The 21,534-nt window shown below is 35.0% G+C and overlaps 1 protein-coding gene across 5 annotated transcripts in view; it reads right to left on the bottom strand.

Moving 5' to 3' along the window:
- The window catches only part of PHF14 (PHD finger protein 14), an 809,709-nt gene that overhangs the window by 178,442 nt on the left and 609,733 nt on the right, over positions 1-21,534 (bottom strand). For 3 of the 5 annotated variants that reach the window (XM_053714097.1, XM_053714099.1, XM_053714100.1), the window contains one exon: positions 12,656-12,773. The exons of 1 other annotated variant lie outside the window; for it this stretch is intronic. In XM_053714097.1, the coding sequence (XP_053570072.1) occupies positions 12,656-12,773 (118 nt within the window). Of the gene's footprint in view, positions 1-11,147; positions 11,220-12,655; positions 12,774-21,534 lie in introns of all 5 variants that reach the window. One more of the 5 variants, XR_008402519.1, reaches the window with a different exon arrangement.

The following is a 21,534-nucleotide window of genomic DNA, read 5'->3' as shown; positions in this document are numbered from 1 at the left end:
AAACATACTGATACTCACACCATAAATATGTAACAAGTGTGTGCATGTGGCATTGATTTTTTTTATGTGTCATTGATTTATTATGTCTCCAGTTTGCTGTAATACCATTGTCCCTTTAATTGCATTACTCAAGTTGATTTAAAAAATAATATAAATAATAAAATATTTCTTTAAATAAAAATGCTTGAATAACATTATTATTTTATATCCAACATAATCAAATCAGGATTTAACTGCTCATATTGTCAAATACAAGGCAATATAAACAAGACATGCTAAGTCTGCATCTTACCAAAATGATCCCCTTATATATAACCATTGTGGGGGGAAAAATCACACAACATATAAATAAGCTTTAAGTGAACTGGTTTCCAAATTAAACTGCCACCACTGTATTAAAAGTTGCTGTCATCTTATTATACAATCAATTTAGTGTGCCCTAAGTAGATGGAAAATAAATGCTGTATTAACTAAAGGGAAAATGTAAAAATGTAAGCAAGCTTAGAATGTTACGGCTAACACAACTGCAAATAAATGCTTGATTTGAAAAAACGATAAACAGAATAAATATCTCACATCACAGCCAAATATAAGCTTTGTTTAACTGTATATTAATCAAGAAAGATGAGTTCATTTAAATCATATTTGACCAAACATCAGTGATACTAAATTGCATGTTGAAGGGTGTAAGCAGTGTAAAGGAGAAGAAAGATCATAGCAAAGAAATGTAAGCTACATCTGTCTCAAATTTAATTTACATATTGTCAACATTCTATCAAACATGAAAAAGATTATGTCTCTAAAAGAAAGTATAGTTTTTCCCTGCTTAGTAACTTTCTGAAATACACATACTTTCATATTACTGTCTAATTAAACTTCAACTGAAATGATATGTTTTCTATTGTGTAAGTTTATGAAATAAATAAAAATGATTATTTTAAGTCAAACACTTCATATGTATTGTATTTGACTTGATTACTACTAAGATTTTTGCACAGAATTATATTTTCATTTTCTAATATATATATAAAGCTTAAATAAAAAAGTTGCCCAAAATTACTAAACTCTGGTAAAACAGGGAAAATGTTGTAGCAATTATTATTTACTTATTGATGGATAAAGAGACCCTACAATCCCTATTCCAACACTAACAATAAATAGTAAAGGGTTGAGGTTGTACCATGTTGCATCTATTCAACATGCATCGTTAATATATGGAATAGGAAAAGCTACATATGTGGAAGATTCTATATGGATCAGTGGTGTGTTGGAATAATATAGATGTCCTGGTGTATCCATGGGTAGGGTGTTTAAAAGGAAAGTAAACACCTTCTACTTATAATAAATACATTTCTGGTGTTGTGCTGTAGAACAACATATCAGCCAAGTCTGAACATTTTTAAAACAATTTAACAAACTTTTTACTACAATTGTTTATCAATAGCGAAACCCCCCACCATTTGCATTATTTAGAGGAGCCAATCTGGGCTTTGGTCTGCAGACAACAATGCTAGCCACAGTAATAATGTTAGTATAAAGTATATTGTTTTGCATTTGTTATCAGCTAAAACCAATTAGATACATAGCAGAGTTAGACCTGAAAAGTCAGAATTTGGCATTTTAAATTCTGAGAATTAAAAAATACTCAATTTTCAGAGCTAAATTTCATGAAAATGTTTGCATGTGGGTATTTAGAATGCCACACACAAATACCTGTTTTTAAGTAATAGCCTAAAATAATGGAGTACAGACAGAGAGAGAGAGAGCACAATGGGAAAGTAAATGAAGTAGGTTTGGAAGAGGTAGAAGTAATAGAATTGTAGAAGTCATATACAAAGTGTCAGGGACTGGTATGGTAAGCATCTACGTTTAAGATCAGACACATCAAATTTTAACATTTTTAAAATTATGGGATAAATGTGTATTTGGTTGGTATATCAATATCCTTGTATATCACTATTGTGTTTAAAAAACATTCCATGTTCTAACTAATCAACTGGTTGAACACAATATATTGTATTTGACATACCCAGGCAAATGCTCAATCTAAATGTACAAACATATTTATTCCAATAAAGAAAGATTGCCACAAATTAATAAAAGCTAAAAACACTTCTACACCAAGCACAAAATATTAATAACGATTAAATATATACATAACAAAAAAGTCATCAGATTTAAAATTAGGTTCTTATTAAAAATAATTGGTATCAAGTTAGCGATAAAGAAGCTTTGCAGCAAAACACATTTTGATTAAAATAATGAAATAATGTACTTCAAGACAATATACTTAAATTACGTATAAGCAAATATAATGGTATTTATGCTATTATATACCAATCATTTCATAAATAAAAATATTTAAAGGGAAATATTTAGGCAGCTTCTAATTCCAAACCGTATACAACTTATAACGTGATTCTCGGTCTGTGCAAAGAAAAAGAAAATCTATACTAGTACAGTATTGTTGGTACAGACAAATGAAAATAGGCATACAATGTATATATAGGCCTCGGGTTCTCTAAAATAGTTCAAAACCACACATGCAGGCAGCAAATACGGGCCTGCATAATAACACAAGTGCCTTGTGTTACCAACAATTTAGATATTTATAAATGTAATTATTATTATTATTTTTTGTAGTAAACATGCTTTCATTTTAGTTAGAAATATTTAAAAATATGTTCATTGGCCATTCCACTTAATAATAATTTCAATGCAACCCCTAATTTGAAAATGACTGAAAATCCTTGGGACATTCCATATTTGTAGAAGCTTTTTTCCCCATAGAAGTCTAATTGTGATATATACTGTATGTATATATATATATATATGTGTGTGTGTGTGTGTGTGTGTGTGTGTGTAAAAACTGTCCGAAACGGCTTCCTCACACAAATCTTCCAACCCAGCAGTAGGCGGATGAACCAGGAAGCATTATATTAGTGTTATAGCACGTAACGCTACTTTGCCTCATGGCTTATTGCTCCAGACTTGAGGTGTGCACAGACATGGAAGTTGGCAGACTGACGGACTGTTTTCTCTGGCCTATTCAGTCTGCAGTGCAAACTGCAAAGGGAACAAGCCGCTGTTTTGAACAGTTAAAAGCAGTTTTTAATGCAAAATGTATGCTTACAAATATTTTAATAAAATTGCACTATTTCAAAAAAACAAAGCCTTAATATCGATTTAACTATAATAAAAATGCAATAAACATCTTAAAGTGGATGTAAAGTCACGGTCTCCTCTGTTCCTCATCTTGTTATTTGCTTAAAATAAAGGTTAGTTTAAGTCATCATATTTTTTAAATTTAATAATATATCAGATTCAAAGGATTTATAAACCTATTTCGCTTACTTTCTTCCTCCACCCGCCATCTTGTCCCTCGTTTCTCTTTTGATTGACATCCCAGTATAACTAATAATAGATCGTACCCCGTGGCGTCCAGCCCCTTTTTCTCACACGTCACGCAATCAAACTGCGCATACGTTCCCTAACGAATAGTCATTGACAATCCATGCTCGTTCACGTTTAGCGCATGCGCTAAGGTTTTACTATCATATTTACATTGGCATTCAGGAAAAGCGGAAACAGGGCATGCATGTACATATTAACAGGTTTTTGAAAACGCATGCCCAAATTTGATTCTCCTCGGGAGCGCGCTTCAGTGCTACATTAGAGAGCAGGAGGGAATGCTCTATAAGAAAAGGACTCCGAAAATCGGAAGTCAAGGATGGGAGGAGTTATCCTAGAAGACGTAGATAAGTTATTATATAAATTATAATATCACAAGACGATTTAAAAAAAAAAAACATAGCAGTTTACATTGCAAACATATTGAGAATTAGTACTGAGGATTAGAAAGCTTATAATTGACATTCACTTTAATAAAGTGTTATTTCAAAATCTTTTATATAAGCATTTATTTTGAACTGAGATATTTCAGGCTAAAAGTAACAGAGAAGTCCAAGATAATATTCCTTTAGAATGCAGAAGGGCAACTGACATAGAAAATAAGATCCAGCCTTAGGCTGAGAACATTTCAATAAAACTGATTTACAGGTTTAGAATAATTTAAAAAGGTACAAGTAGCTGTAAATTACAGACTGGCTGTACATTACAATTTTAACCAAGAAAAAAATGGATATAGTACTTTTTATCTTCTTATTTAAGAAATCATATATACATCATAGAATACATAAAAGGAAAACTCAATTAAAAATGTAAAATATATAAGAAAATGTAATAATAATAGTAATAACAATTATATATATATATATATATATATATATATATATAAATATTACAAATCATATGACTGCAGTGAATTATTACAGCTCAAGCAACACTATAACGGCATTGTATGTTTATAATATTTGCTTTTTACATGTGAGTGCCAGTTAGTTTGTTTTGTAGCTTTTTTTGGACATTTTGCAGTTAATCCCTAGTGGAATGTGCATCTAAGTTTCTTGGAATGTGTATGTATATATATATATATATATATATATATGTATGTATATGTACAAGTTACTCATATGTATATGAGTAACTAGTTTAGAGAGGAAAAAAAGTAAGAGGTAAACAAACCAGTCTAATTTGTGTGTGTATATATATATACATATATATATATATATATATTTCTTTATGCATGTGTGTGTGTATATATATATATATACATATATATATATATATATATATATATATATATATATATATATATTTCTTTATGCATGTGTGTGTGTATATATATATATATACATATATATATATATATATATATATATATATTTCTTTATGCATGTGTGTGTGTGCATGCATAGAATTAAAACACGTTGAACCAGATGTATTTTTTTTAGATTACATTTTATCACTCATGTAACACTGTCGATTTCATGACAAACTATGTTCCATCTATGAAAAGATAAAAAGGATTTATGTGCACATAAAATTAAAACTGCCTCCAGCATGACCCCCTACTCCCTTTAGGGAAAATGAGAAAACTTATCAGCAGTGCCAGTTATTTCCAGAAAATTCCAATTTAATAATGCTGCTATACTCAATTCTCAAATACCTGCACAGTCTTATTAAACTGAAGTGATACGGTTGCAACACATCCGTTTGAATCTGATGGCAGTTTTTGTGTATAACAAATACAATGTTTGTCATGTGAGAGACCTTGTCAGCTTCTGATCAACACCTATGCTTAGAGGTGACAGGCAGTATTACCCATTGTGAAGAAGCAGATTTCATGCCCTGCAGTCACTGTCTATCTAATATTTGACATGTAAGGTAAAAAGGAGTATATTACACAGGTTAAAACTAACATGACTTTGAGTAAATCAATATGTACACTGTCAGAAAAGATGAAAGATGTCTGGAAACCTAACTACATTTTACAGCATGTTTCAGAATCTACAAGTTACCATTTCTGTTTCAAGTTTGAAGGCCACAAATATCTTGTTGTCACAATTTATAAATGATTTGCAGTTACATGACAGGCTGCTTGCTGGTTATAAAAACTCAATACAAAAAAAGAGATCTATAAACTAATAAGAATAACAACTCTTTTTAAAGAACTAAAAGAAGCATATCTGTACAAAACCAACAAACTATAAACAGTAAAATAACAAAGGAAAAAATACTGAAAATAAATATAAACATGTAAGTGAGAAATATGATCAATTCCTCCAAAATCTACTATAAAAGCTCAGGGGCCCGATCCAATATGCAGCTTCGCCCGCAAAAGCTGGCGACGCCGAAATTTGCGCTGGTTTGGTATCCTATATACGGCGTAACCTAGAAGTTATGCTCGTATATTTCTGCCTTCGCCCGTAGTTTTTTGGGCCATAGGCAGGTATACCAAACCCGCGCAGTTTGGTATCCAATATACAGCGTAAGGACTTACGTGGCGAAAATGGAGAAATCTTACTCCATTTTCACCTCGCCACAAAATGCAGCCGTAGTAAGCCTTACGCTGCCTATTGGAGCCCCGTAACTCCCTAAACTATCTGCTAAATAAACCGAACGCATGCGCAATGTCTATCTACCTGTCAACCGCGATCACCCGCCGCAATCCCTAATAAAGTATTTAACCCCTAAACCGCCGCACACGGACCCCGCCGCCACCAACATTAAAAGTATAAACCCCTAATGCGATCCCCCTACACCGTCGCAAGCTACATTACATACCCCTAATGTGAGTCCCTTACACCACCGCCATCTATCTTACCTACCCCCTAAAGTGAGCGCCTACCCCGCCGCCATCTATCTTACCTACCCCCTAAAGTGAGCCCCTACCCCGCCGCCATCTACCTTACCTACCCCCTAAAGAGAGCCCCTACCCCGCCGCCATCTATATTATCTACCCCCTAAAGTGAGCCCCTACCCCGCCGCCATCTACCTTACCTACCCCCTAAAGTGAGCCCCTACCCCGCCGCCATCTACCTTAGCTCCCCCCTAAAGTGAGCCCCTACCCCGCCGCCATCTATCTTACTTACCCCCTAAAGTGAGCCCCTACCCCGCCGCCATCTATCTTACCTACCCCCTAAAGTGAGCCCCTTACACCGCTGCCATCCATGTTAAAAATATTAACCCTTAATTTAATCCCCCTACACTGCCACCAGCTATATTAACCCTAATTATATTAGGGTTAATATAGTTAATATAGTTATTATATTATATATATATATATATATTAACCCTAATTATATTAGGGTTAATATAGTTAATATCGTTATTATATTTTATATATATATATATATATATATATTAAGTATAATAACCCTATCTAACTCTAACATCCCTAACTAAATTCTTATTAAAATAAATCTAATTAATATTAATATTATTACTTAAAATATTCCTATTTAAATCTAAATACCTACCTATAAAATAAACCCTAAGATAGCTACAATGTAATTAATAGTTACATTGTAGCTATTTTAGGGTTTATATTTATTTTACAGGTAACTTGGTATTTATTTTAACTAGGTACAATAGCTATTAAATAGTTAATAACTATTTAATAGCTACCTAGTTAAAATAATTACCAATTTACCTGTAAAATAAATCCTAACCTAAGTTACAAATACACCTACACTATCAATAAATTAAATAAACTACTAATATCTAAACTCAAATACAATTAAATAATCTAAACTAAATTACAAAAACAAACAAACACTAAATTACAAAAAATAAAAAAACTATTACAAGATTTTTAAGCTAATTACACCTATTCTAAGCCCCCTAATAAAATAATAAAGCCCCCCAAAATAAAAAAAAATCCCTACCCTATTCTAAATTTAAAAAGTTAACAGTTCTTTTACCTTACCAACACTTAAAATGGCCTTTTGCGGGGCATGCCCCAAAGAAAACAGCTCTTTTGCCTGTAAAAGAAAAACACAATACTACCCCCCAACATTACAACCCACCACTCACATACCCCTATTCTAAACCCACCCAACCCCCCCTTAAAAAACCTAACACTACGCCCCTGAATATCTCCCTACCTTGTCTTCACCCAGCCGGGCCGAACTCTTCATCCGATCCGGGCGATGTCCAATCAAGCGGCAGTTAAGTCTTCTTCCATCCGGGCGATGTCTTCAATCAAGCGGCAGTGAAGTCTTTTTCCATCCGGCGATGTGTTCAATCAAGCGGCAGTGAAGTCTTCTTCCATCCGGCGATGTCTTCTTCCATCCGGCGATGTCTTCAAGCAAAGCGGCATCTTCAATCTTCTTTCTTCGCTCCTTCGCCTCGGAGCATCCATCTGGCACGACGACTTCCCGACGAATGAGGTACCTTTAAATGACGTCATCCAAGATGGCGTCCGTCGAATTCCGATTGGCTGATAGGATTCTATCAGCCAATCGGAATTAAGGTAGAAAAATCTGATTGGCTGATTGAATCAGCCAATCAGATTCAAGTTCAATCCGATTGGCTGATTGGTTCAATCAGATTGAACTTGAATCTGATTGGCTGATTCAATCAGCCAATCAGATTTTTCTACCTTAATTCTGATTGGCTGATAGAATCCTATCAGCCAATCGGAATTCGACGGACGCCATCTTGGATGACGTCATTAAAAGGTACCTCATTCGTTGGGAAGTCGTCGTGCCGGATGGATGCTTCGCGGCGCAGGAGCGAAGAAAGAAGATTGAAGATGCCGCTTTGCTTGAAGACATCGCCAGATGGAAGAAGACATCGCCGGATGGAAGAAGACATCGCAGGATGGAAGAAGACTTCACAGCCGCTTGATTGAAGACATCGCCGGATGGAAGAAGACTTCACAGCCGCTTGATTGAAGACATCGTCGGATGGAAGATGACTTCACAGCCGCTTGATTGAAGACATCGTCGGATGGAAGATGACTTCACTGCCGCTTGATTGAACATCGCCCGGATCGGATGAAGAGTTCGGCCCGGCTGGGTAAAGACAAGGTAGGAAGATCTTCAGGGGGGTAGTGTTAGGTTTTTTTAAGGGGGGGTTGGGTGGGTTTAGAATAGGGGTATGTGGGTGGTGGGTTGTAATGTTGGGGGGTGGTATTGTGTTTTTCTTTTACAGGCAAAAGAGCTGTTTTCTTTCGGGCATGCCCCGCAAAAGGCCCTTTTAAGGGCTGGTAAGGTAAAAGAACAGTGAACTTTTTTAATTTAGAATAGGGTAGGGAATTTTTTTTATTTTGGGGGGCTTTATTATTTTATTAGGGGGCTTAGAATAGGTGTAATTAGCTTAAAAATCTTGTATTTTTTTATTTTTTGTAATTTAGATATTTAGATATTTGTAGTTTATTTAATTTATTGATAGTGTAGGTGTATTTGTAACTTAGGTTAGGATTTATTTTAGAGGTAAATTGGTAATTATTTTAACTAGGTAGCTATTAAATAGTTATTATCTATTTAATAGCTATTGTACCTAGTTAAAATAAATACCAAGTTACCTGTAAAATAAATATAAACCCTAAAATAGCTACAATGTAATTGTTAATTACATTGTAGCTATCTTAGGGTTTATTTTATAGGTAAGTATTTAGATTTAAATAGGAATATTTTAATTAATAATATTAATATTAATTAGATCTATTTTAATAAGAATTTAGTTAGGGGTGTTAGCGTTAGATAGGGTTATTACACTTAATATATATATATATATTATAATAACGATATTAACTATATTAACCCTAATATAATTAGGGTTAATATCGTTAATATATATAATATAATAACTATATTAACCCTAATATAATTAGGGTTAATATAGTTAATATAGCTGGCGGCGGTGTAGGGGGATTAAATTAGGGGTTAATATTTTTAAAATAGATGGCGGCGGTGTAAGGGGCTTACTTTAGGGGGTAGGGAAGATAGATGTCGGCGGGGTAGGGGCTCACTTTAGGGGGTAGGTAAGGTAGATGGCGGCGGTGTAAGGGGCTCACTTTAGGGGGTAGGTAAGGTAGATGGCGGCGGGGTAGGGGCTCACTTTAGGGGGTTATAGATTTAATATAGCTGGCGGCGGGAGCAGCGGTTTAGGGGTTAATAACTTTATTAGCTGGCGGCGGGGTCCGGGAGCGGCGGTTTAGGGGTTAATACATTTTTATTGTTAGGATAGTGAGGGGGGATAGCGGATAGAGGGTTAGACGTGTCGGGCTATGTTTAGAAGGCGTGTTAGACAGTACGGGTGATTTTATAACTTTACTCAGGTTTTGTAGGCGCCGGCAGTTTCTAAAGTGCCGTAAGTCACTGGCGACTCCAGAAATTTATACTTACGCAGATTTGTCAGACTTACGGCACTTTAGCCTCTGACGGTGCCGTATATAGGATAGCTCGAGTTGCGAGCTGAAACTGCGGGCGTTCCCTCGCTTGCGCCGCAAACTACGATCTTTATCGGATCACGCCTCAGATGCATTAGGCTTATAAAGGTAAGAGTGAACACAACCTGAAAAGACATGAAGATATGGAGAAAACAATGCAATGCAACAGTAAGATGGAATGAATATCTATTGGAGATGCCTCCCCAAACTATAATTACTAAACAAATTAATTTGAAAATAGAGCTGTCAAAATGGAGAATATAATTTCAGTGCTATTGAAATGTTACAAGAAAAAAAATTCAAGTCAACTTCTTGGCTGCCAGAGAGGGATAAAAGTATTCTAGTATCAGAGGCGTTAACTCTAAGCCTATCTTTAACATCTATTACCAATTTAATCCAACCGTAGTTCATTGATGCTCCCTCAAGACATGCCCATATTTTGGTCTTAATGCAAAAAATATTTTAAAGTTTTCACTCCTAAAGAATACGTATATTTGCCTCACTTAAGTAAGGCACATTTTCAGGTGCATGTCAATTATATAAAAAAATGGGCAGCTAATACATAATTTATACTTAAACAGTGATTTTGGATCATGGGTCTGCATTGTGGTATATAATAGTCTTTTGCTAGGAATGCCATACAAAATATTTGTAGTGTGTGAAACAATACCATATACAATATACAATATCTGTGCATGAGCTCTTAAACATGAAAGATTGAAAGGTACAGTTTAACTTTATTATCATTATTTTACACTAAAGTAGATCTCAGATTGTTGTATGAGTAAGTAAAATAAATTAGGGGCACCATATAAATAAATAAAAAAAAATACACACGGGTCTGATTGAAAGAAAAAAAAAGTATGTGGTCCATTCTACATATAAAATGTATTGTTGCTTGTTTTCTATGATACCTTAATTGCAAAATGATGTTAAGTATGCATATCAGTAGGAATATTGATGATATTGCAATACAGTGTGTAAAATACTACATCAATTTTAATAAGACCAAAAAATGTTGCTAAGAAGTCATAAAAATCCAGTCATTCAACTTCTTCAAGTAGAATGTGTACAAAATTCTAATTTATTTACATAATTGTCAATTTGCATTCCTAAATTATCCAAATTATCCATCAGGATAAATGATTTCCACATTTGAAATGAAGTAGTTAATATTATTCCTTACAGTTAGTTTACAATGTTTAATGCTGGATTCTATAACAAGGTAATATTTAATGTGCTGTATTGTGTTAACATTATCTACTGGCCTTGTCATATTGGAAATTCACCTTTGGGTTCTTACACAAGGATAAAAACGCATAATTAGCCAACCCTGTTGCTACTGTACCTTATGGCTGCAGATTGAGATGAGCCTGCAGCACTTTGACAGACTTTCTTCATAGAACATTCATTGCAGACCCTCCAGCAGAAAAGTGGTTAAAAGAAGGAGGGAAACACATTTAAAATGAAAATCTAAGAAGATTCTAAAAACGAGAGAGTAAGTTAGAAATAGAGGGGAAAGAAACTCAAGGACTTGTATAGAAACCACCATGGAGAAGACATTACATTGAAAAAAGTTCTATGAAGTCTAACACTGTATTCAATATTTAATATAACAAAGTAAACTAAGCCCTAGACACTGCCGGAAACTATAGGGTCCTCCACAGGCCCAATAGTCATTTTCTTTATTAACATAACCAAATAAAAAGCTATTTATTTAGATATTTTGTGTTCAAATATATTTAAATAAACCGTGCTGCACAGCACAATGCAGTTATTGTGAAGTGTTTCATGCTTGTTTCTCTATTCTCTATTTTTATCTAAACTATAACACTCAACCTATGATAATGTTTTATTCTAGCATGAGATCATAAAAACTACAGTACAAGGAGGAATCATGTCAATTTCTCTGTCTTACATATAAGGTAATGAATTTAAACTAACATTCAGTGTCTCAATCTGTTATCTTCAAACAAATGCTTTCAGAAAGATACTGAATTACATTAAAACACCTTTTTACTAATGGTGCATCGCTTCCATTTTGGACATCTGACAGGAATTCAATACCAATTTTTATTCCCTCAAGGAGTGACCAACAAATTTAAGTAGTATTGAAGAGAGATTACAGAATTCCAAACGAGGGTGGACAGCTAATTACCCGTGTCTACCTTAGAGTATTCATAGCGTGGCCCATTCTTGTTTGCTATTTATGCACATGGATCAGTGAAAACCACATACCTTTCATTTTATCAGTCTGCCAGATTATCAGAACAATTATGCCTACATCTCTAGTATTGTTTTTTTGTAGTATGAGTTTAATAAAAATATCATGCAAGAGGTTAGCACTCGCAACATTCATATGCGCATCCAGTATAAACAAACCCAATAATAGCAAGGTGCATATATCTTGTACCTGGTCAGTACAGAAGGATCGAAATGTGTCAGTGCACATATTAGTAGCAAACATAAAGAACAGAGTTAAAAAGGTCCTATTTGCAACATAAAGCTGCAATAAAGACCTTTAGAACTGAGGCTTCTGTTAAGCAAGACATTATTCCTTAGTTATATGCAATCAGCTTTTTTCATATATAGGTCTGTATTATGGGTATTATAAACTAAAGGGTATTAGAGATGTTGGAATATTTTCAGAGAGAAAATAAAATAACCAGGGATAAATTACAACAGTTACATTAACTTTTTTATAAAGACATTACCTTTGCCCTTGGGTTAAAAACAAATAAAAAAACAAAGTAGTACATTTTTAACTTTGAGCTTCTAAATCCTTTCTGTAAAAAACTAGACTACGGGAAGTAAGGGACAAGCCTAATGTATTCTAATAGCATTTGTTAAACTTACTTTGGAAGATGAAGAGTCACACTCTTGGCAAATCCATCCATACCCTGTCTGTTTAGGAGACTTTTTCAAAGGAGGGTCCAGACAGCCAAAATGGTAGCACAGTCTGCATTCATCACACCTACAGAAGAAACAAAGATACTATCTTTCACCATAGAGGCTCAATGAAACTCCTCTGAAAAGTCTGTAATTTATCTTATACTGGTCAGCATTTTTTTGCGACCAAGAGCAATCAAGGAAACTGATGACTTTATTTTAAATCGTTTCCTCTAGCATAGACATAAATTTTTTTTTAAGAAAAAGTATTGTTAAGAGAAGGCAGATATATATATATATATATATATATATATATATATATATTAATATATATATATATATATATATATATATATTAATATATATATATATATATATATATATATATATATATATATTATATATTTTTTTTACTAGGGGAAGCACAAGGCAGACAGCTGTATAAATATGTATATATATCTTTAAATGTTTTAAATGCTCTACCAAGTAAATAACTCACAGACATACACAGCCAAAGTACACAATTCATGTATGCTCAAAATTATTCATTCTATATAAACACTGTAAGAAAAAAACACTATCCAGTATAATGGCTCTTACTTTTACCAGTTATAAAGAAAAATATATATTAAATACTTACTGTGGCTAAAATAAATTAAAAATAAACAAAACTAAAAATAGTATTAATATATCTGAAAGTTTTTGATTTTAAACAACTGCTAGATTATATTCGAGTAGTAAGTTTAAAGGGACATGAAACCCCCATTTTTTTCTTTCTTGATACAGATAAAGAGCACAATTTTAAACAACTTTCCAATTTATTTCTATTATGCATTTTGCTTTATTCTCTTGGTACCCATTATTGAAATAGCAACAATACCCAGGAGCTAGCTGGGAAAGTTGAGCAGCCACCAATCAGCAGCTAGCTCCCAGCTCCTGAGCCTACCTGGGTATGCTTTTAAACAAAGGATACCAAGAGAATGAAGCAAATTATATAACAGAAGTAAAATAGAAAGTTGTTTAAAATGTACTTCTTTTTCTGAATCATGAAAGAAAATGTTTGTTTCATGGTGTCGAATGGTGAAATGACACTGACACACATAAATTATCTTGAAAAAAAGAATTTGGAAAGAAACAACTTTTGAAGAAGGCATCAAAAAGAAACAAAATCTTTACAAAGCTGTTCTCCAGTACAAAGCTTCCAGTTATGGGAACATGTTTATGGAAATTGTGAAAGGAATTATTTTAATGCTGTATTTGTAGAATACTTTTAAAAAAACAAAATTAAAAATTAAACTTTTACGAGTCAGAACATATGATTTTAAATAACTTCCCAATCTACTTTTTTATTCAAATTTGCTTCAATGTCTTGGTATTCTTTATTGAAAAGTAGACTCATGAGCAGCAATATACTATAATATACTACTGGGAGATAGCTGAACATTTCTGGTGAGCCAATGATAAAAGAATATATGTATAGCCATCAATCACCAGCTAGCTATCAGAAGTGCATTGCTACGCCTGAGCCTACCTAAGAATGCACTTAAACAAAGGATAGCAAGCAAACTAAGCAAATTTGTCAACAGAAGTAAATTGGAAAGTTTTATTTAAAATTGCATGTTCTATATGCATCATGACTTTACTGTCCCTTTAAATAAACCAGTAATGTTTTAAACAAGGGAGACTAAAACGATTCATGGTATGAACAAATATAATTAAAAACTTCATGATATTAAAATCCTTAGCTAGGATTTCTATCATTTCTGGAAAATAATTACTGACCATGTTCATTAGCATACATTTGCATAAATCATTTTGCAGTAAATATATTTCTAAAGCTGGTAGGACCAATTTTAAATGACCATGTGTTTATAATTAGATTCCAACACATTTCACCATGATAACATATTTATTTCTATACTCAAAATAAATATAGTGATATCACCATTTCATTTAACATACAGAAAAAGTGCTCATGCCCGGGATAGAGTCTAGTCTCCTTACCCTATAATCAAATAATACAAAAGAATCCCAGTATTTGAGTCTTAGAATATTTTATTACTTAAACTTTTAGAATCTTGCATGTTTAAATAACTCAACTTTTATAATCAGAGAAATCGGGGAAAACATAATTTATGTAAGAACTTACCTGATAAATTCATTTCTTTCATATTAGCAAGAGTCCATGAGCTAGTGACGTATGGGATATACATTCCTACCAGGAGGGGCAAAGTTTCCCAAACCTCAAAATGCCTATAAATACACCCCTCACCACACCCACAAATCAGTTTAACGAATAGCCAAGAAGTGGGGTGATAAGAAAAAAGTGCGAAAGCATAAAAAATAAGGAATTGGAAAAATTGTGCTTTATACAAAAAAATCATAACCACCACAAAAAAGGGTGGGCCTCATGGACTCTTGCTAATATGAAAGAAATTAATTTATCAGGAAAGTTCTTACATAAATTATGTTTTCTTTCATGTAATTAGCAAGAGTCCATGAGCTAGTGACGTATGGAATAATGACTACCCAAGATGTGGATCTTTCCACGCAAGAGTCAGTAGAGAGGGAGGGATAAAATAAAGACAGCCAATTCCTGCTGAAAATAATCCACACCCAAAATAAAGTTTAAATGAAAACATAAGCAGAAGATTCAAACTGAAACAGCTGCCTGAAGTACTTTTCTACCAAAAACTGCTTCAGAAGAAGAAAACACATCAAAATGGTAGAATTTAGTAAAAGTATGCAAAGAAGACCAAGTTGCTGCTTTGCAAATTTGATCAACCGAAGCTTCATTCCTAAACGCCCAGGAAGTAGAAACTGACCTAGTAGAATGAGCTGTAATCCTCTGAGGCTGAGTTATACCCGACTCAACATAGGCATGATGAATTAAAGATTTCAACCAAGATGCCAAAGAAATGGCAGAAGCTTTCTGGCCTTTTCTAGAACCGGAAAAGATGACAAATAGACTAGAAGTCTTTCGGAAAGTCTTAGTAGCTTCAACATAATATTTCAAAGCTCTAACAACATCCAAAGAATGCAATGATTTCTCCTTAGAATTCTTAGGATTAGGACATAATGAAGGAACTACAATTTCTCTACTAATGTTGTTGGAATTCACAACCTTAGGTAAAAATTCAAAAGAAGTTCGCAACACTGCCTTATCCTGATGAAAAATCAGAAAAGGAGACTCACAAGAAAGAGCAGACAATTCAGAGACTCTTCTGGCAGAAGAGATGGCCAAAAGGAACAAAACTTTCCAAGAAAGTAATTTAATGTCCAATGAATGCATAGGTTCAAACGGAGGAGCTTGAAGAGCCCCCAGAACCAAATTCAAACTCCAAGGAGGAGAAATTGACTTAATGACAGGTTTAATATGAACCAAGGCTTGTACAAAACAATGAATATCAGGAAGATTAGCAATCTTTCTGTGAAAAAGAACAGAAAGAGCAGAGATTTGACCTTTCAAGGAACTTGCGGACAAACCTTTATCTAAACCATCCTGAAGAAACTGATAAAATTCTCGGAATTCTAAAAGAATGCCAGGAAAAATGATGAGAAAGACACCAAGAAATATAAGTCTTCCAGACTCTATAATATATCTCTCTAGATACAGATTTACGAGCCTGTAACATAGTATTAATCACAGAGTCAGAGAAACCTCTTTGACCAAGAATCAAGCGTTCAATCTCCATACCTTTAAATTTAAGGATTTGAGATCCTGATGGAAAAAAGGACCTTGCGACAGAAGGTCTGGTCTTAACGGAAGAGTCCACGGTTGGCAAGAGGCCATCCGGGCAAGATCCGCATACCAAAACCTGTGAGGCCATGCTGGAGCTACCAGCAGAACAAACGAGCATTCCTTCAGAATCTTGGAGATTACTCTTGGAAGAAGAACTAGAGGCGGAAAGATATAGGCAGGATGATACTTCCAAGGAAGTGATAATGCATCCACTGCCTCCGCCTGAGGATCCCGAGATCTGGACAGATACCTGGGAAGTTTCTTGATGTATGCCACAGTTGTGACATTGTCTGTCTGAAAACAAATGAACGATTCTCTCTTCAGAAGAGGCCAAGACTGAAGAGCTCTGAAAATTGCACGTTCCAAAATATTGATCGGTAATCTCACCTCCTGAGATTCCCAAACTACTTGTGCTGTCAGAGACCCTCACACAGCTCCCCAACCTGTAAGACTTGCATCTGTTGAAATAACAGTCAGAGAGTGTCGTACAATCGGTTTTAAAGATATTGAGATATCTTTGTGTAATCCCTGCACCACTGGTTCAGCATACAGAGCTGAAGAGGCCGCATGTGAAAACGAGCAAAGGGGATCGCGTCCGATGCCGCAGTCATAAGACCTAGAATTTCCATGCATAAGGCTACCGAAGGGAAAGATTGTGACTGAAGGTTTCGACAAGCTGATATCAACTTTAGATGTCTCATGTCTATCAAAGATAGAGCCATGGATACTGAATCTATCTGAAAACCTAAAAAGGTTACCTAAGTCTGAGGAATCAATGAACTTTTTGGTAAATTGATCCTCCAACCATGATGTTGAAGAAACAACACAAATCGATTCGAATGAGATTCTGCTAAATATGAAGACTGAGCAAGTACCAAGATATCGTCCAAATAAGGAATACCACAATACCCTGTTCTCTGATTACAGACAGAAGGGCACCGAGAACCTTCGTAAAAAATTATTGGAGCTGTAGCTAGGCCAAACGGCAGAGCCACAAACTGGTAATGCTTATCTAGGAAAGAGAATCTCAGAAACTGATAGTGATCTGGATGAATCGGAATATGCAGATATGCATCCTGTAAATCTATAGTAGACATGTAATGCCCTTGTTAAACAAAAGGCAGGATAGTCCTTACAGTTACCATTTTGAATGTTGGTATCCTTACATAACGATTCAATATTTTTAGATCCAGAACTGGTCTGAAGGAATTTTCCTTCTTTGGTACAATGAAGAGATTTGAATAAAACCCCAGTCCCTGTTCCAGAACTGGAACTGGCAAAATTACTCCAATCAACTCTAGATCTGAAACACATTTCAGAAATGCTTGAGCCTTCGCTGGGTTTACTGGGACACGGGAAAGAAAAAATCTCTTTGCAGGAGGCCTTATCTTGAAGCCAATTCTGTACCCTTCTGAAACAATGTTCTGAATCCAAAGATTGTGAACGGAATTGATCCAAATTTCTTAGAAAAAACGTAATCTGCCCCCTACCAGCTGAGCTGGAATGAGGGCCGCACCTTCATGTGGACTTAGGAGCTGGCTTTGATTTTCTAAAAGGCTTGGATTTATTCCAGACTGGAGATGGTTTCCAAACTGATACCGCTCCTGAGGATGAAGGATCAGGTTTTGTTCCTTGTTGTGACAAAAGGAATGAAAACGATCATTACCCTGGAAAGAAAGGGAAAGCAGAGTAGACTTAGAAGACATAACAGCATTCCAAGTCTTAAGCCATAAAGCTCTTCTAGCTAAAATAGCTAGAGACATATACCTGACATCAACTCTAATGATATCAAAGATGGCATTACAAATAAAATTATTAGCATGTTGAAGAATAAAAATGCTATGAGAATTATGATCTGTTACTTGTTGCGCTAAAGCTTCTAACCAAAAGATGAAGCTGCAGCAACATCCGCTAAAGATATAGCAGGTCTAAGAAGATTACCTGAACACAAGTAAGCTTTTCTTAGAAATGATTCAATTTTCCTATCTAAAGGATCCTTAAGGAAGTACCATCTGCCGTAGGAATAGTACGCTTAACAAGAATAGAGACAGCCCCATCAACTTTAGGGATTTTGTCCCAAAACTCTAATCTGTCAGATGGCACAGGATATAATTGCTTAAAACGTTTAGAAGGAGTAAATGAATTACCCAAATTATTTCATTCCCTGGAAATTACTTCAGAAATAGCACTAGGGACAGGAAAAACTTCTGGAATAACTACAGGAGATTTAAAAACCTTATCTAAACGTTTAGATTTAGTATCAAGAGGACCAGAATCCTCAATTTCTAATGCAATTAGGACTTCTTTAAGTAAAGAACGAATAAATTTCATTTTAAATAAATATGAAGATTTATCAGCATCAACCTCTGAGACAGAATCCTCTGAACCAGAAGAACCATTATCAGAATCAGAATGATGATGTTCATTTAAAAATTCATCTGAAAAATGAGAAGTTTTAAAAGACTTTTTACATTTACTAGAAGGAGGAATAACAGACATAGCCTTCTTAATGGATTTAAAAACAAAATCTCTTATGTTATCAGGAACACTCTGAGTATTAGATGTTGACAGAACAGCAACAGGTAATGTAACAGTACTTAAAGGAAATATTATCTGCATAAACAGTTTGTCATGACAAAACAGTACAAACAACAGCTGGAGGAACAGATACCATAAGTTTACAGTAGATACACTTAGCTTTGATAGCTCCAGCCCCAGGCAGGGATATTCCAGAAGTATCTTCTGACTCAGCTTCAACGTGGGACATCTTGCAATATGTAATAGAAAAAACAACATATAAAGCAAAATTGATCAAATTCCTTAAATGACAGTTTCAGGAATGGGAAAAAAATGCCAGTGAATAAGCTTCTAGCAACCAGAAGCAAAAAATCAATGAGACTTAAATAATGTGGAGACAAAAGTGACGCCCATATTTTTTCGCGCCAAAAAAGACGCCCACATTATTTGGCGCCTAAATGATTTTGGCGCCAAAAATGACGCCACATCCGGAACGCCAACACTTTTGGCGCAAAAGAACGTCAAAAATGACGCAACTTCCGGCAACACGTATGACGCCGGAAACAGAAATAATTTTTGCGCCAAAAAAGTCCGCGCCAAGAATGACGCAATAAAATGAAGCATTTTCAGCCCCCGCGAGCCTAACAGCCCACAGGGAAAGTCAAATTTTTAAGGTAAGAAAAAAATGAATTATTCATATGCATTATCCCAAATATGAAACTGATTGTCTGAAATAAGGAATGTTGAACATCCTGAGTCAAGGCAAATAAATGTTTGAATACATATATTTAGAACTTTATATAAAAAGTGCCCAACCATAGCTTAGAGTGTCACAGAAAATAAGACTTACTTACCCCAGGACACTCATCTACATGTAGTAGAAAGCCAAACCAGTACTGAAACGAGAATCAGTAGAGGAAATGGTATATATAAGAGTATATCGTCGATCTGAAAAGGGAGGTAAGAGATGAATCTCTACGACCGATAACAGAGAACCTATGAAATAGACCCCGTAGAAGGAGATTACTGCATTCAAATAGGCAATACTCTCCTCACATCCCTCTGACATTCACTGCACGCTGAGAGGAAAACCGGGCTCCAACCTGCTGCGGAGCGCATATCAACGTAGAATCTAGCACAAACTTACTTCACCACCTCCATAGGAGGCAAAGTTTGAAAAACTGATTTGTGGGTGTGGTGAGGGGTGTATTTATAGGCATTTTGAGGTTTGGGAAACTTTGCCCCTCCTGGTAGGAATGTATATCCCATACGTCACTAGCTCATGGACTCTTGCTAATTACATGAAAGAAATAATGTTTACCCATTCGTCTTCACACAAACCCCATGCTCCAAATAATAACCGCTACAGAATAAAAAGCTAAATGAACACACTCAACCCCCATCTAACAAAATGTATCATACAAAAAAAAATAATAATCAATTGGAAAAACAATAATATTGCCCCCAAGGCATCTCAAGGGGGAATGACTCGCAACACCTGCCAAAAAACCCCAGAAAAAATAATAAAGTTCACAGCCTCAGTTGTCTATAGATGTTTCCATAATGCATCTTATAACATTATCTTCAAAGATTGCAACTGTTACTTGTATCAATTCGCATACCGTCCCAGTTGCTCTGTGGGCCCACACTTTTGTAATCCACACTTAGCACATTAACATCATTTTACGACAATCTCAATAACGTGTGCTACTTTTTATTGATTTCATAGAGCCATGTCCTACTACATTGCATAGTACCATTAACGATATGCGTATGCTGTGCATCAACCTTTTAAAGCAATCCTCAATTGTATTTCTCTTGCTTGTCAATACTTATGCTTTGAGGCTCCTGTGTCTACTAAATGCTCGCACATATAAATAATAACCTGCTCACCCGTCCAAATCTATGGAGGAGGTAATAGTATAAATATGCAGTCCCAACATCACACAAACGAAATCTTCACTCACTGTGTACTAACTGACAGCCGCCTGTTATGCAGCTTCCTTACCCGTTACTTATGTCTCTGTGTCAGCCCAACACCATATTGTGCTTGTCTCAGTGTTACCTGGGTCTTGACTTGTATCCCGTGTTGTAGACTGCAACAGTGAGACTTACCGCAGTCGTGTGTGGCAATGGTATGGTAATTGTAGAATCCTCCGTTCTCCTACCTCGATGTCTTCGGTCTCTGGATAGCAGGTTTAGCTATGCAGCCTTCTAGACACAGGTTTGTGCAGGTGATAGCGTCATAAACAACTCCTTGCTTTTTTTGCAAGTTATAGGGCAATAAGTACAAGTAATAAAACAGGATATATAGGAGCGCCAATGGCTTAGATATACCACAGGGTTAGATTTGTTCAAATGTCAAACAAATATATTTATTATATTAAAACAATATGATTCTTATCTCCAGAATTCATAAAAAAATGTATATAACAAAGACACAAGGCACATATAAAAATACATAAAATAAAATACAGCGATTGACAAATTAAAATACAGCGGATGACAAATTCAATCTAATCCAGTTATTTTGACTGGGTGACCAATATCCAATGGTCCGGTGTTTCGTGAACGAGTCCTCTTAAAG

This window comes from Bombina bombina, chromosome 5, assembly GCF_027579735.1.
Source record: "Bombina bombina isolate aBomBom1 chromosome 5, aBomBom1.pri, whole genome shotgun sequence".
Lineage (NCBI taxonomy): Eukaryota > Metazoa > Chordata > Amphibia > Anura > Bombinatoridae > Bombina > Bombina bombina.
This window is presented reverse-complemented; position numbering and strand designations above follow the sequence as displayed.